General features: G+C 39.8%; 1 protein-coding gene across 1 annotated transcript in view; it reads left to right on the top strand.

Annotated features, from left to right (window-relative positions):
• The window catches only part of LOC149455476 (A disintegrin and metalloproteinase with thrombospondin motifs 14-like), a 215484-nt gene that overhangs the window by 140473 nt on the left and 59440 nt on the right, over positions 1 to 15571 (top strand). The window contains exons 11-13 of the mRNA XM_089686196.1: positions 413 to 561; positions 5224 to 5399; positions 7013 to 7146. Coding sequence (XP_089542322.1) covers positions 413 to 561; positions 5224 to 5399; positions 7013 to 7146 — 459 coding nt within the window. The remainder of the gene's footprint in view (positions 1 to 412; positions 562 to 5223; positions 5400 to 7012; positions 7147 to 15571) is intronic.

Genomic DNA, 15571 nt, shown 5'->3' with positions numbered 1-15571 from the left:
TGCTTGTAAGCTCTATGTATGTAATAAATGCCATGTATACATGCAAAAAATACCATACCAGATAACCTGTTGAGAGTATTCAAGCATCTGTTGGCATTACTTTGAGTACCTCTGAATGGTTTCTCTTGGTAATATGTCCCGATCAAGTCATTTCATTGTGAGTGCATATTTATCATTTCAGTCTATTAGCTAGTGAGATCAGTTTTCTGTTTCTATTTTAGCACTTATCTGTGTGATAAGATAATGCAAGCAACATGTCTCCATAATGATTCAATGTTTAGATAATTAGTACATTCATTTTAGATTTATTAAACTAGGTGATTCTATGTATTGTCCCTGTGGTGAATGTTATGGCACTGACACATTATATTTATGTCTTGCTGATATTGTTGCATTTGTTTATTATCTTCAGTGGTGCTTTAAAGGACACTGCATTTGGAAGACCCCAGAACAGTCGTATAGTCAAGATGGTGGGTGGGGCTCATGGTCACGTTTTGGTTCTTGTTCCCGAACCTGTGGAGGTGGAGTGCGCTCCCGTAGCAGGCAGTGTAATAATCCACCGTAAGTATAATATAGCTAAACAATTCAGTAATTTCTTACTACTGTGGCAATGTATGTCACAGGCAAAAACAAGATTTCCAGATTTGTTTAAAATTGCAGCGAACAAAGTGCATTAACATGTGGATGCATAGATGACATGTGTTTATTGTATATTTAAGTCATTAATTTCTACCACCTGCTACATAAAACGTTTAGGTTTTTTTACTTCTGTTTCCAGTAAGCAGATGGATCTGTTTTCCTATAAAGTCTCAGAGAGATAAAATCAAGCAACTGTGTATTGAAACGCAGGGATGTCCTGTAAACATATTGTACTCTTTCTGTATATAAGAGAGTCTCATCATTATACATTATACGGGAGCTTACTATCCTGACCTATATGCCATACAATTTTAACACCAGTCTTATTTACACTTTTCTACCTCATTTACAATTGAATGCTAGCAGAGAAGTCAGAAAAAAGCTATGTGATTTCCATTGTAGGTAGTCTACAATGTCCTGGTTAGAGGACAGATTTCTTCTATTGAAATGGAGTCGCTTCAGGAGTGGTCTGGGTGGGGAGTCCTGTGGCAAAGGTCTCATTCAAGGGTACATGGTGCTCAAATTCTAAGTTCCCACTGATTGTTTAAGACTTGTTTCCAGGAATTCTGTAGGCTTCCCACCCTCTCATCCTTCAGGAAAACCCAAAAGATGCAAGCTGTTTTGTTGGAGGTGATCCTACAGATTGACTTTTATAGCAGAATGACACAAAAGCCTTACTTTGGCTCCCTCAAAGTCTGCTGTTTAAGGGTACGCCACATCCACCACTTCACTGATTCTCTGTTCAGTCCCTTGGACCATTGGTCGGATTTTGCAAACATCCTGCTTAGGTATTGAGAGGTCCAATCTACAGTGTCTATCTGGTTAGTCAAGGAGGCTTGGCATTGATGCATTGCATCAAGGATTTGAGTAAACATCGGCTCAGGGGAAATGTCTTGGGGACTGTCGGTTTAGGGTTGCCCTGCTCTTTGGAAAGAAGTGTATTTGGACCCTGGAGTCTTGGGCAAAAAGTCCCTACATATCTCTGGTTAAGGACTGGTTGTTCTGGATCACAATGGACTGAGTTGTCCTGAGCCTTTGCCATCTCATTCCACCTTGTGCTGTACAGGCAATTTTAGGTAATGCCTGTCCTGTTTCAATCATTGCTATGAAAGATGAGAGTGGATAAGAGTTTGGCAAAAAATTTTGGAACACTGAAACAAGCAATCGGATCTGTAGAATGAGTACAAGATAGTCTGGTAGGAGCAGAGCGGAACTCAGATACTGCTCATCCATCAAAAGTTAGGCATGCACTTATCCCATTTAAAATAACTTGATGTGTGGCCACACATTGCAACAAGAAGTACAATATAAGGGTATTGTAGTCACTTAAAAAATTACTGTAGCTTTACAATGAAATTCCAAGGTAACATCATCATTAACCATGGCAATTTGTAAATAACCAAATAACTAGACAGGGACCATGGTAATCTAATTATTTATCCTAAAGTCCTTTTGTAAGGGAAGTCACATTATGTTCTGCTATAGACCCTGATTTGGAAAATTAAATGCCAAGAATAAACAAATTGATAAAAAAGAGTAAAAGGATAAACCAATAAGAAAGATGCTTGGATGCCATTTATTTCATGGAATATACATCTTTTTACAGTATTTCTTAGCATTTAACAATCAGTTTGGTGTTATGCTGTGCTGAGTTGAACTCTACAGTAGCACACCGCAAAGAATGCGAGCTATAAAGGACTTACTGGTATATATCAAACATTTTCATAGAACAACAGATTTTCATTTTATTTAATTCTATTTTTTTCTTTTTTGTTGTGCGTGATATTTTGCAGTGCTTAAGAAATACAGTTTTGTGTGTTTTATTGCTAGGAATGTTACAAAAAGACATAAAAGAAATAATTCATGTGGCTAGGGTTACCCTTTAAAATTGGTGCAGGTTTGTAGTTAAAATATAAAAATACTTTTAGAAGATAAAGGATTAACATTCTTGACGAAATTTGGTGTTTTAATCAATAGTGTCTTTTAATCACAATTAAAACACAGCCGTTCACATCTGTTGTTCACATGCTTGATATTTAGCCAGTTTTGCATCTAACAATGATAACATGCTATACAGTCATGATGAGAAAAGGGGGAGGCTCCAAAAAAATTACAGCATTTTTTGGAGAGAAGTAAGTCGCACAGAGGTCAACCAATAGCGTGTGAGTTAAAGTGATGACCAGATATTTTGCAGCCTGTTCATTCTCAGTTTGACTTTCCTTTAGTGCATGTCAACAAACTGTGTAGAAAAGCAAGTGAAAGATATTTTCTATATAGTCAAGACTCTTATATAATCCATATTTACCCTGGAGTTTTAAAAGCTCCCATTGTCAGATAAAATCACAAGTCAAAATTTTTAAACCATTCTGTCACACGGCTCTATTTATTTTTAAAGTGTTACATCACACCAGAGCTTTAGCAGTAACAGACCACAAAATTATGTATTGCTTAAAAAAAATGGTATTTGCCATTGGTGTGTTTATATGTTCATCAGGGAGTATGGTGCTGTGTATTTCTTCTACACATACCATTTGTCTTGAGTCATATCATGGGCATTTTCTGCAGGTATAGTCAAACACGGTACTGTAGCAATATTTCAAGATATGTTCTTTAGGCTGCCAAGGGCAAAAAATGTTTAGACCTGAGATAGAATTTAGTGACTATAGGAGATATCATAATAATTAGCTGGTACTAAGCAATGTCTAATAAGTTTAAATACAGAAGATTGAATAGATCAGACTTCTAACTCGTGCCTTGTATTCCTTCAAATTCCAGTTCCCCAAAATGTAAACATATGTTATGCTTCTGGTGGTTCTTTCTTCTCCATATAGTCACATCTGTATGCTCTTTTTGTTCTTTCCCCACTGTTTTTTTTCAAATTACATAAACACAGACTTGGCACAAGGGATATAGCAATACAATAAATTTTCAGAAGTTTGGATTTATTGAAGGCAAATGTTAATATAGCTCAAAGCCATCATTTGCTGTTTCAACTGCTTCTACTTTCTCAGATGTTTTTTCTTCTTTTTCTCGTTACCCCTCTCATTTATTACTGCTGTACGTCATCACAAGAGTTAGCGGTTTATACTTTAAGACAATTGAGCCTTGACAAAATGTGTTTTCAGAGGTGCCTAAAACATAAGAGTCCTTTAAATCAAACACTTTATGTGAACGGAGAAAGTGATGATGGGAAAAATATAGTTCACCGAGATCTGCAACTAGTACTATTGTATTTTATTGCCCTCACGATATATGTGCTGTCATAAAATACTACAGTAGAGACATCAACAAGGAAATTGTTATTCCATTTAATTTCAGAAGTTATTTATATGGTCATGTACAGTAGGAAACAAATTCAAACAAAATGTTTTAGAACTTTTTTTTTTGTAAATGCAATAATTCAGAAAAAGCCAGGTCCCTTGCTAGTTTTTCATTTCAATCCTGTAATGGCAAATACTTACTCACAAATAAATCTTTCAAATTACCAGTATATCTTAAGCCAAAACCCATTACAAATTTTTGGATAGGAATTGTTTTTGGCTGTCTGTGTCCTATTGGATATATTCCTTTTCACTTCCTGTCTCATAAACACCACAGAAAGTAAGAGGAAATTGAAGTGAGGAAAATCAGTTGACAGTTGTCACCAGACAAATGTATTTATTATGTTTTACCCTTTATTCCTGTTCTGGTGACAACCCAAAATGTGGGTGGTCAACCAGACAAACGAAAGGGTGATTCACTCTAGTGGGGACACAGTGGGGTTGATTTATTAAAACTAGAGAGTGCAAAATCTGGTGCAGTTCTGCATGGTAGCCAATCAGCTTCTAACTTCAACTTGTTCAGTTAGGGTTTGACAAAAAAAACTAATAGCTGATTGGTTTCTATGCACAGCTGCACCAGGTTTTGCACATTCCAGTTTTAGTAAATCAACCCTAGTGAAAACCTCTGGGAGAACAAAGACACTTTTCGAATTCCAGCACCACCTATCCAGCTTTTCAAACAGTAAAAGCTAGCGTGGTTTCTAAAACCCCAGCAATCTATTAAAAACAAAATAAAACATTTTTAGCCTAAACTCTGTATCAGGGGCGGACTGACAACACATGGGGCCCCCGGGCGATAGGGGATCATGGGGCCCCTGTGTCCTTGCCCAAACTCAAAAAAGCCTATGAAAAAGGTACCAGGGGCATCTCATGGGGCCCCCTACTGACCCCGGGCCCTCGGGCAGTGCTCGAGTTTCCAAATGGTCAGTCCCCCCCTGCTCTGGATACACTTTAGGACCAGACAGTAATGATGTATATATTTAAACAGGAAATGTAAATATCCATATTTGGAAAAAATCCCAGGCACACACTTGGATTACCCAGTTCCATTAGCACAAAACTGTTAGAAATAGTTTTTCTGACTTGTGGAAGATCAATTTCTGGAAGGAAGTCCTAAATGATTAGTGAACACATTGCTAACACCAGGTGTAACATATTTGTACAAGCTTTCTTTTTCATGTGTAGTCTTTGTGATTGGGATGGTAGAATCAACTGTCTGCTATCTTTGTCCAGCATCATTTATTTGGTATTTTATGTTCTTCAGTCCTGCTTATGGTGGTCGAGATTGTCCTGGTCCCACCTATGAATATCAGATGTGTAACAATGAAGAATGCAGAGGACCATTTGAAGATTTTCGTGCTCAGCAATGTTCACAGCGTAACTCCTACTATACTTACCAGAATACCAAGCACACTTGGCTTCCATATGAGCATCATGATGGTGAGAGCAATTCAAGTTCTGCTTTAACAGCAATATCTATTCAGGCCAATCCTAAAGATTGTATAGTGCTCATATGTAACAGTGTCTCTTAGTAAACATTAGTTTAAACTCAAATCAAATGTGAATTTAAATGTAATCATCCATATTCCCCTAACTATTACACATCCTTAACACTTATCTTTCCCTTACACTGAACCTTATCCTTCCTTTTTAACCCACACTTCCCTAAAACTTCCACTATACAATATAACTCTCCCTTAATACTGAACCTGAGCCAAGGGAGCTGCCATCTGAGCTTCTGTTTAAAGTGGAACAATGCTCACCTCAGTTCCAGCGATGCGACATACCTCGGCGTACTTCTGCTACTCACCTGGCCGATGACATCTTTGAGCAATCAGCTTCCGGGTCTTGATTGCCGGTTGTTGTCATTGGACAGGTGGGGGTGACCTGTACAGTGAGCTGTACAGGAGTGGACAGGCAGTTAAGTAACATTAATGCAGAAGAGACAAAGCTTATCTCTTCTGCATTAAAATTCCTGCCTGTCTGTCAATTTGGTTTTTTTTTATGTTAAAGTTCCACTTTAGTCTGCAGCTGCCATGATGCTGCACATGTGATCAGATATGACACCATCTATTTGATGGTTAAACAGTTTGCTTGACAACACAAACAAATGTGACAGTTAGCATTCTTGGCATGTTGGAAATGTAACTGGTTTTTTAACCATTAAATCGATGGGTGTACTTATTATTATTACTACGAGTTTATATAGCGCCAAAGGGTTTGCTCAGCGCTGTACAATAGGGGGGACAATACATGGCACAGTACAACAACAACAAACAACGTACGAGGGGTAAGAGGGCCCTACTCTTACGAGCTTACAATCTAGGAGGGAGGGGGTAAAGGTACAGTAGGAAGTGGCTGAGGGGGATGAAGTGGTGGGAGGAATGAGGGAGGATGGCCGTTAGGTGAGGGTGGGGTAGGCTTCCCTGAAGAGATGGGTTTTGAGGGAGCGCCTGAATGTGAATAGGGAAGGCGACAGTCTGATGGATTGGGGCAGTGAGTTCCAGAGGATGGGGGAGGACCTGGAGAAGTCCTGCAGTCGTGCTTTCACTTTCACTTTAAAGCAGAACTAAATGTCAAAATTTAAAAATATTGTGAATAGATAGTCTTTTTATTGCAAAATAGACATGGAATGTCTCTTCTATAATAAATTACACTTACCAGCATGTTCTCAGTCCTCTGCAGAATGTGCACTGAGCTGGACATGTACAGCTCTGTTTTCATTCCAGTGCATTGCCATTGTGCCAGGATGACTTCACTTTGGCACATGCTCATGAGTGATGTCACCCCCCCCCCCCGGCAAGAATCTACTGAATCTCACCACCCTTGTGCAGTCATGTGAATGAACCCTTAAGGTATGAATTCTTAATACCAAGATATAGCACAACAGAATAATTTTAGGTAGGATTTGTAGACAACATTAATAGTTTGTATCTACCCTCTGTTTATGAGACCAGAGAAGAGATGTAGGTAGTTTATTGCCAGATCACTTATCTTTAATGAAGTGTTATTTCCACCATCAAACCTTTACTGCAATCACGTTTTCATTGCAGATGCTCAGAAGTGTGAACTCATATGCCAGTCTAAGGAAACAGGAGATGTGGTATTCATGAATCAGGTGGTGCATGATGGTACCCGATGTAGCTATAAAGATCCATACAGTGTTTGTGCCAGAGGAGAATGTGTGGTAAGTGCTTTGATCTAGAATATATAACAGCCAATTCTGTAATGAGATACTGCCACTTACACAGAATGACCTTTGATATATTTTTTAACAAATCCCATTTGGGGTTATTCTGGATCAAAACAATATTGTCTGTTATTTACGTCTGTGCAAAAACATTGTTCTAGACACATTGATGAACGCTAGCTTTTGAACTGAATATTATTGTGGATATTTAAACTTCATTAACACTGATCTCACCCAACATTGCTTCCTTGTCTGAAGTATATTTTCTTCAATACAAAGGATGTCTTAGACAGTTCTTACGGTGCACCACTTTTTAGAGGGTGTGTGGCGATGAGGAGGTAATATGTTGCCTATTTTAACCCTGGAACTGCAAACCCAATGCTTGAATGGGTTGCATTTAGCTTTGGTACTGCCCTCTAAATGTGACACAGGGTTTAATTTTTGCTGCGGATGCATGCTCTTGTTTAGGTGTGCAGTCCGGGGGCAGTAAAACTATGGCTCAACTGTATACTTTTACGACCCCCCGGCTACATTTCTGAACAAGATAATAAACTTGTGGTTGTGAAGATGTAAAAACAGGTGGTTGAGCTGATAGCTACACATCTAAATTTTGCATAATTGTCACAAAAAGAAACCCATCTCTTTAGCCGGTATGTAATCTGAACATTCTTTTATAACTATGTACTTTAAGGAAAAATTTGAAAATCTGCTTACAGATGTTTGCTTGTGGTCATCCATGTCTTTGAACATATCAGATCTTAACAATTCTTTTTATTAAAGAAGTCCTTTAATGTGAAAAAATAATAAGAAAGATTCTTATCTCCTGGTAGTTCAGTACATGGTTGGAAATATTTACCTAAAGTGTTTCTGATCATCTTGGTTTATTATGTTTATTGCAGTAACGTTAGTTCTCCAGATGCAGTAGGCAGTGGAAGCAGACCTAATTACTATTTCACATATGGTTCTTGTAGTTATTTCTTTTTGCAAACACAAGCCCTGGTTGTACAGTGAATGAAGAAATTATTAAGAAAGTATTGGCTGCTCTTCATTGAAGTAGTATGAGTACCCTCAGTGTGCTTTTGTGTTAACACATCGAACACAATAAAATATTCCCAGTAAACTTTTTGTCAAAATTATTTTCCCAGCATTTACAACAGGGGTGCTCAACCCATGAACCCTCTGATGTGGCCCTGGACCCCAAACTAGGGAAGCGCATGCTCGGGGTTGGTAATCTGGACTTGCTATCCTACCACCCCAGAGCATCAGAGTGCATTGAGCCGGAGCCAGCAGCAGGGGAAGCAGGCGGCCATGGAGGGAGCAGGAGCTGCTTATGCCGATACTTCCTCTATAGCACCAGCTACAGGATATCTATTCTAGCCTCTCCATTTTCCCACTGAAAGCCGGCTTCTCTTCCTCTCACTCCCACCAGCATTCCGCAACTGCTGGAGGAAAATGTTTATTACGCTTTTCAAGATTAAAAAAATAGAAATTCTGAACCATTTCATTTCACTGCAGCCCGCGATCGGTTATCAAATCACTTAAGTGTCCCTCGCTCTTCAAAGGGTTGAGCACCCCTGATTTATAACTTTCAATGTTGCTTGCTCTTGCTCTCCATGCTGCTTCCCTGAACTTCCAATCTTCATAGGAAAGAGTTAACAATGGAGAGTGCAGACTCAAGACAGTCTGTTAGCTTGGAGGAGCAGGGTAGTGCCATGCAATCCTAGGCTATGGCGCAGTGTTTTTCCCATGTTGCACACAGTTTAGGGAGATACAACTCTAATCCCTGAATGCATAAGATGCTGCAAGACGAAGGAGCCTCCCTGAAACAGAAAACCTAAGGCAGCAGTGATGGCACCAGCTTAAAGTGGAATTCCTGCCTAACCATAAGGCCATACTTATATCTGTGCAGTATGTTTTTATTCTGCATCACATTTTTAATGTACGTTTTTCATGTGTTTTTAGGTGCGCTGCGATTAAATTCTATTACGAAGCCCATTTTATGAAAGCTCATCAAAGTTGCAGCATGCAAGACTTTGATGCCCTTCCATGAAAAGACACATTCTAAGTTTAATGGAAGAGCACCTAGAAATGTGTAAAAAATGTGCATAAAAATGTGATGTGGAAATCTTGCACCAGCCAGATGTGAACTCAGCCTAACCATTCTTAAAAATGTCCCCTCCCCCCTATTGCTACCTATGCTGCAAACCCAATTTAAAAAAAAAAAGATTGGTATACTTACCTTTTTCAGTCATCTCCAGTTCAATCACGTGATCCTGCATGTCTAGCAAGAGTGGGGAGGGGACATTATTAAGAGTAGTTATGGTTGGGCAGGAATTCCACTTAAAGCAGCAACATAGGCAGGGACTAAAACATAAGGAGGATGCATACTCAACACACAATAAAATCAGCTGCAGAAAGTGCCTAACCATCTCCCGCCCGCCATATAGTAATATGACGGGCGCAAGGTGGTTCTCTCGTTCTGGGAGGACGTCATATGACATCCTCCCAGTCTCACTGCGCATGCGCGGCTCAGAGAGCTCGCAGCGCGGCAATCGGCAATGCGCTGTGTCCCTCGGACACAGCAGATCACCGATCATGGAAAGAGTCGAAAAGATGTCGGCTCGGTCATGTGATCAGCTGTGTCCAATCACAGCTGATCACATGTAAACAGGGAAATGCGGTTATCAGCATTTCTCTCCTCTCGAGCTGTCACGCTGACAGAGGAGAGGAGAGCCGGTAATCGGCTTTCCGCAAGGGAACATGTACACAGATCAACAGGGCACTGATGATCAGTGTGCCCTGATGATCAGTGTAGCCCCAGCAGTGCCACCTGTCCGTGTCCATCAGTGCCTTATGTCAGTGCTCATCAGTGCCTTATGCCAGTGCCCATCAGTGCCACATATCAGTGCCTACCAGTGCACATCAATGCCACATAGTGCCCATCTGAGCTGCCTTTCAGTGTCACCCATCAGTGCCAGTCAGTGCCACCTATCACTGCTGCCAATCAATGCCGCCTATCAGTGCGCATCAGTGCCGCCTATCAGTGCGCATCAGTGCCGCCTATCGGTGCCTGACAGTGCCACCTATCAGTGCCAGTCAGTACCGCCTAACAGTGCCAGTCAGTGCCACCTATTAGTGCCAGTCAGTGCCACCTATTAGTGCCAGTCAGTGCCGCCTATCAGTGCCGCCTTTCAGTGCCCATCAGTGATGCCTGTCAATGCCCATTAGTGCCACCTACCAGTGCCTCCTCATCAGCGCGAATCTGTGCCACCTATCATTGTCCATCAGTGCAGCCTATCAGTGCCCATCACTGCAGCCTCATTAGCGCACATCAGTGAAGGAGAAAAATCACTTATTTACAAAATTTTATAACAAAAACTAAGAAAAAACATTTTTTTCAAAATTTTTGGTGGTTTTTGGTTTGTTTAAGAAAAAATAAAAAACCCCAGAGGTGAATAAATACCACCAAAATAAAGCTCTATCTGTCACAAAAAAATGATAAAAATTTCATATGGGTACAGTGTTGCATGACCGCGCAATTGTCATTCAAAGTGTGACAGCGCTGAAAGCTGGAAATTGGCCTGGGCAGGAAGGAGGTATAAGTGCCCTGTAGGCTAGTGGTTAAAGTATAACTAAAGGCAAAACTTATTTTTTTTGGTTTTGGATAGAGTAGAGAGAGATTAGAAAAACTCCATAGGCAGTTCTTTGGTAAAGGTGAACTATGCCTTTAAATCTAACTAAAGGCAAACAGTTTTTTCTTAGTTTTGGATAGAGTGGAGAGGGAGTGGAACACCTGTCAGTTTTTATTGTTGTCGGTGCCCACATTAGGGAGAGTCACCCCCTTTATTTGTCCTCTTTGCGGTTATCATTCACAGTGAGAGTAAAAAAAAATCCCACATTTTCGGTTGTCCCCAGTACAGTAATGGAGGGGAAATCTTCCAATGGGGACACTGGTTCTGGTGACCAAGGAGGTCCCAAGGAATTCCCTTAATTTGCAGGGATTTCCTCTCACTACCTGTTTTGGCTTTGGGACAGGAAGTGAATGGAAATCTCCCCAATGGGATACAGATGGCAAAAATAACCCTCCCTTACTCTAACAAAGAATGAAAAAAAGTTTTGCCTGTAGTTCTACTTTAATAAAACTTAAGATTTATTATCACTGTTTTCTCAATGCTAGTGCTTGATAACATATTTATTGCTTTACACATACTATATAGATTTCATTGGGCAACCTTTTTTGCAAGATGGGATTTGCAATCACAGCTAAAGGACATATCTTATTATTAATAGGAAACATGTAGAGCTGAACTCAAGCCAATAAAAACACTTGCAGAGGTCCTACTCCTATGCTAATTTACTAAAGATGTCCTTTCATTGTATGTTGGAGAGATCCTACCTTATTTAAGGTCCATGAGAACTGACATGAAATAAGGGGGGGGCGCAAAAAGGACAAAAATTCTGACTGAGTTGCTAAACCTTCCCCACTAAATTCAAATTTAAAACGTTTTGGCTGGCATTTACATTTGCTAACAACAAACGCTGTTACTTCCGCCTGGCAGTACTAGAGTCGTTGGTTAGAATCCCAACCATGGCACCACCTGCCTGGAATTTGCATGTTCTCCCTGTGCCTGCGTGGTTTTCCTCCAGGTACTCCGGTTTCCTCCCACACTCCAAAGACATGCTGGTAGGTGAATTGGCTGCTGTCTAAATTGGCCCTAGTATGTGTATGTATGAATGTAAGTTAGGGACCTTAGATTGTATGCCCCTTGAGGGTTAGGGACTGATGTGATTGTATAAAATATATATGTAAAGCACTGCGTAAATTGACGGCGCTATATAAGTACCTGTAATAAATAAATAGATAATGTTACATTGTAGCCTTTAGCTGTAGTTTTATCTTATGATGCAGGTACTGATGCCAATTTGTTTCTGCGGATTGTAAGATCTGGGTTTTTTTTTTAACTCACTATTGCCACCATGTGGGCTGTATACATAACTGAATGATTGATTATGCAAATTGACAAAATTAAGTTTCATATTCTTTAGGCCTTATTTACACTTGTGGTCAAAGGCTAAACAAACAGGCAGTTGAGCTTTGGTTTTTGCAGGCACCCGACTGTCCTTCCATAATCAAACATGGCGGCTGCATGGGTTACACGTATCACAGGACGGTACTTTGTTGTGCAGTCCCAGTGAAAATGATATCTCTGTGCAATTGGCGTTGGTACTACCATTGAATAGGTAAGACAGGTGAAACAGAGCCACTACCTCCTTAATCATCCACAGCTTGCAGGCATGGGCTTCCAGCCCGGAAGGTCTTGTTAACCTCCAATCATTGCTAACAAACAAGTGAATATGACTCTTATAAATAGTGCAAACATAATTGTCAATTCCACCTCCCAAGATCACATGACTCCAGGAAGGAGGAATAAATTATGCAGTATAAAACATGCATACATATAAAAAAGAAAATGTATAAAAGCAAGAGCAACCAGACATCAGCATGTTGATATACCTACTGTATAAGTACCACTGCATAAATAAAAAAGTAATTGCATTATCAAAATATCAGATAAATCATAAACAAATAAATGCAAAACAAAACAAGACAAAGCAAACCATGAATAGGAGAAATAAAGGGAGGAAAAATATCAAAAGACAAAAAAAATCTCACTTGAGAAACAGGTCCACATTCCACCTGTGATTAAGTCCAGAGGGGATGCAGGTCTGTAGTCTATATGACAGACAAACTAAACCAGAGCTCCAATCCTCATGCAGACTTAAAAAATATCAGAATGCCAGACAAAGAGGTACTGTCCTTCAAAGATCGTGAAATCTGACCACTGGTAAAAAAGAACAGACTCTCCTTGTGCATTACCGTGGTATACCATGTGTTTATTAAAAAGACAAATGGATGTATACTCACAGACCAACGATATTGAAAGCAGTGTAAGTGGTCCACAAAAACAGTCACAAAGATATGGTGTCCTTGATAAGGATAAGCTAATGCGTTTCGGGAGCTAAACCCCCTTCCTCAGAGCTAAAAATGTACCTACTGGCCACAAGCCTATATACCAACTAAATGTCAAAAGGAGGGTGAAAAGGCCCTCCCCCAGCGGCCCAATCCCAGAGCACACACAAAAAAAAAAAAACTACATGTAATGAACAGCAACTTGTAAAATGCATAAAGTACAAGCAGATTGTTATAAATAAAATGTGCTGGAGGTGTACTTACATTTACCCCCAAGGAAAGTAGTCCTGACCTTTGATGGACGGTCACTACCCCAATGGAAACTGCCCCCAGTGTGAAACAGCCAAGATGCTGCATGGCAATGCATGTAGGGTAGTGTGTGGACATTGTTAATATTATTCCATGGACAAGTATATAACACTATGAGATAACCTGGGAATAGGTGAAAAAATGGAACCAGCGTGGCGTCCAAACACTCCGCCACGTTGGTAAACAAAGACATGACAGGCTCCATGCTGCAGGTACAATGCGGCCCATCGGCGCATGCGTGCCGCTTCATACACAGACCGTGCACTCACACCATACCACACATGAACAGCGCACGCCGTGCCTAAACACGGACCTCTCATGCGCCAGGGAGCCGAGCCGCCCGACACTGATCAAAGATATGTGTCGTCCAGGGGATAAAAAGAAAGAAAGGGAAGTGTGACTCCCTGAGTGGCGCTGGAAAAGCGCTACTAACAAATGATGAATAATGAATGAATAAATAAAGTAAATGAATGAATGATATAAATGATATATTACTGATGATGATGAAAAGAAAAAAAAATATTAAATAATATAAAAAATAAAATGAATTGAAAAATTAAAAAGTTATTAATTAAAATTGTTATATATAAATTAATATTGTATGGAATAAGTATATGAGAGACACCTAGCGTTGGGGTATAGACCGGGCCAGCAGAGGCACAAACATGAATATATATGCTAAAATAAACAATAAATATATATATGTATAAATACATAGTATAAAAAATGTATACAACTGTGTATACATACATATGCAATGCAAAATTTCAATGTATGCTACGTATGCGTATCTGCTCAACATCATGAGCCACAATAATGATTAAAAGCATGTAAATACATAAAATAAAAATGTATATACAGTAATTCAGCCAAGTAAACAATACAGTAAAAAATTTAATAAAAAAAATATATATACCATAGAAAATATATATATATGAAATCCATACAAAACTCTCCCACAATTATTTCACCTTCATGGAAAAATGTTATAGGCAAACTAGAGGCACAGCTATGGGAGCAAAATTTGCCCCCAGCTATGCTAACCTTTTTATGGGATATTGGGAACAGAATTGCATCTGGCAACATAATCCATTTGGTGCAAATTTAGTACTCTATACCCGGTATATTGATGACATTCTTATCATACGGAATGGTGACCTTACCAGACTAAAGGAATTTATTTGCTATTGCCAATCCAACCCATATGGGATTGAATTCACTAATGTGGTAGATGATCACAACATTGTGTTACTAGATTTGGAACTCAGAATGGGACTTGATTCACGGATAATCTCCAAGACGCATTTCAAATCCACAGCCGGGAATGCATACTTACATGCTAAGAGTCACCATCATCCCAGATGGATTAAGAATGTCCCTTTTGGGCAATTCTGCAGATTAAGGAGAACATGCACCCTTTTAGAAGATTATGACACTCAAAGTATGCTTTTGAAGAAAAAATTTCTAGAAAAGGATTATGCAGCCACCAATATCGAGGAGGCATACCATAATTATAGATAATTTTATTCTGAGACAAACATTTCATCTGTTGATTCTCATGTTGCATTGAAGGCCAATACTCCCAATACCAATAGGGAAACATACCATGCTGCTTTTTGCACGAGATGTAATCAGAAGGCTTTCAATATTCAGAGGATATTGAATAAATACTGGGGCATCTTGGCCCAAGACCCACACCTTTCTGCTCACCTGCCGCTTCGGCCTGAAGTCATCTTCCGACATCCACGGGATCTGAGGAGCATGAGTGCTCCCAGTAGGGTCAAATCCACTAAAACACGGTCCATTTCTGTATGGAATACCATCTTTGACCAGAAAAGTAGCTACAAGTGCGGGGTGCCCAATTGTGGAGCTTGCCCTTTTATGTGGCATAGAAAAAGGGATTTCATGGGCACTGATGGAAGGGTCCATCCTATCAATCAGTTCATCAACTGCGGCACACAGTTTGTTATTTACGGTCTGGTTTGCCCATGTGGACTTCTGTATGTGGTCACACCACAAGTTCATTGAGGACCCGTTTCGGGGAGCATAAACGCAATATATTACATGGGTTTGACAAACACACTGTGCCTTGTCACTTTAATGAAAAACATGACAAAAACCCTGTGGGTCTCAAGGTATTTG

The sequence above is a fragment of the Staurois parvus genome, unplaced genomic scaffold (assembly GCF_062004578.1).
Source record: "Staurois parvus isolate SC_StPar_1 unplaced genomic scaffold, SC_StPar_1.0 ptg000393l, whole genome shotgun sequence".
Lineage (NCBI taxonomy): Eukaryota > Metazoa > Chordata > Amphibia > Anura > Ranidae > Staurois > Staurois parvus.
The sequence above is the reverse complement of the archived record's forward strand: the minus strand, read 5'-3'. Positions and strand labels throughout refer to the sequence as shown.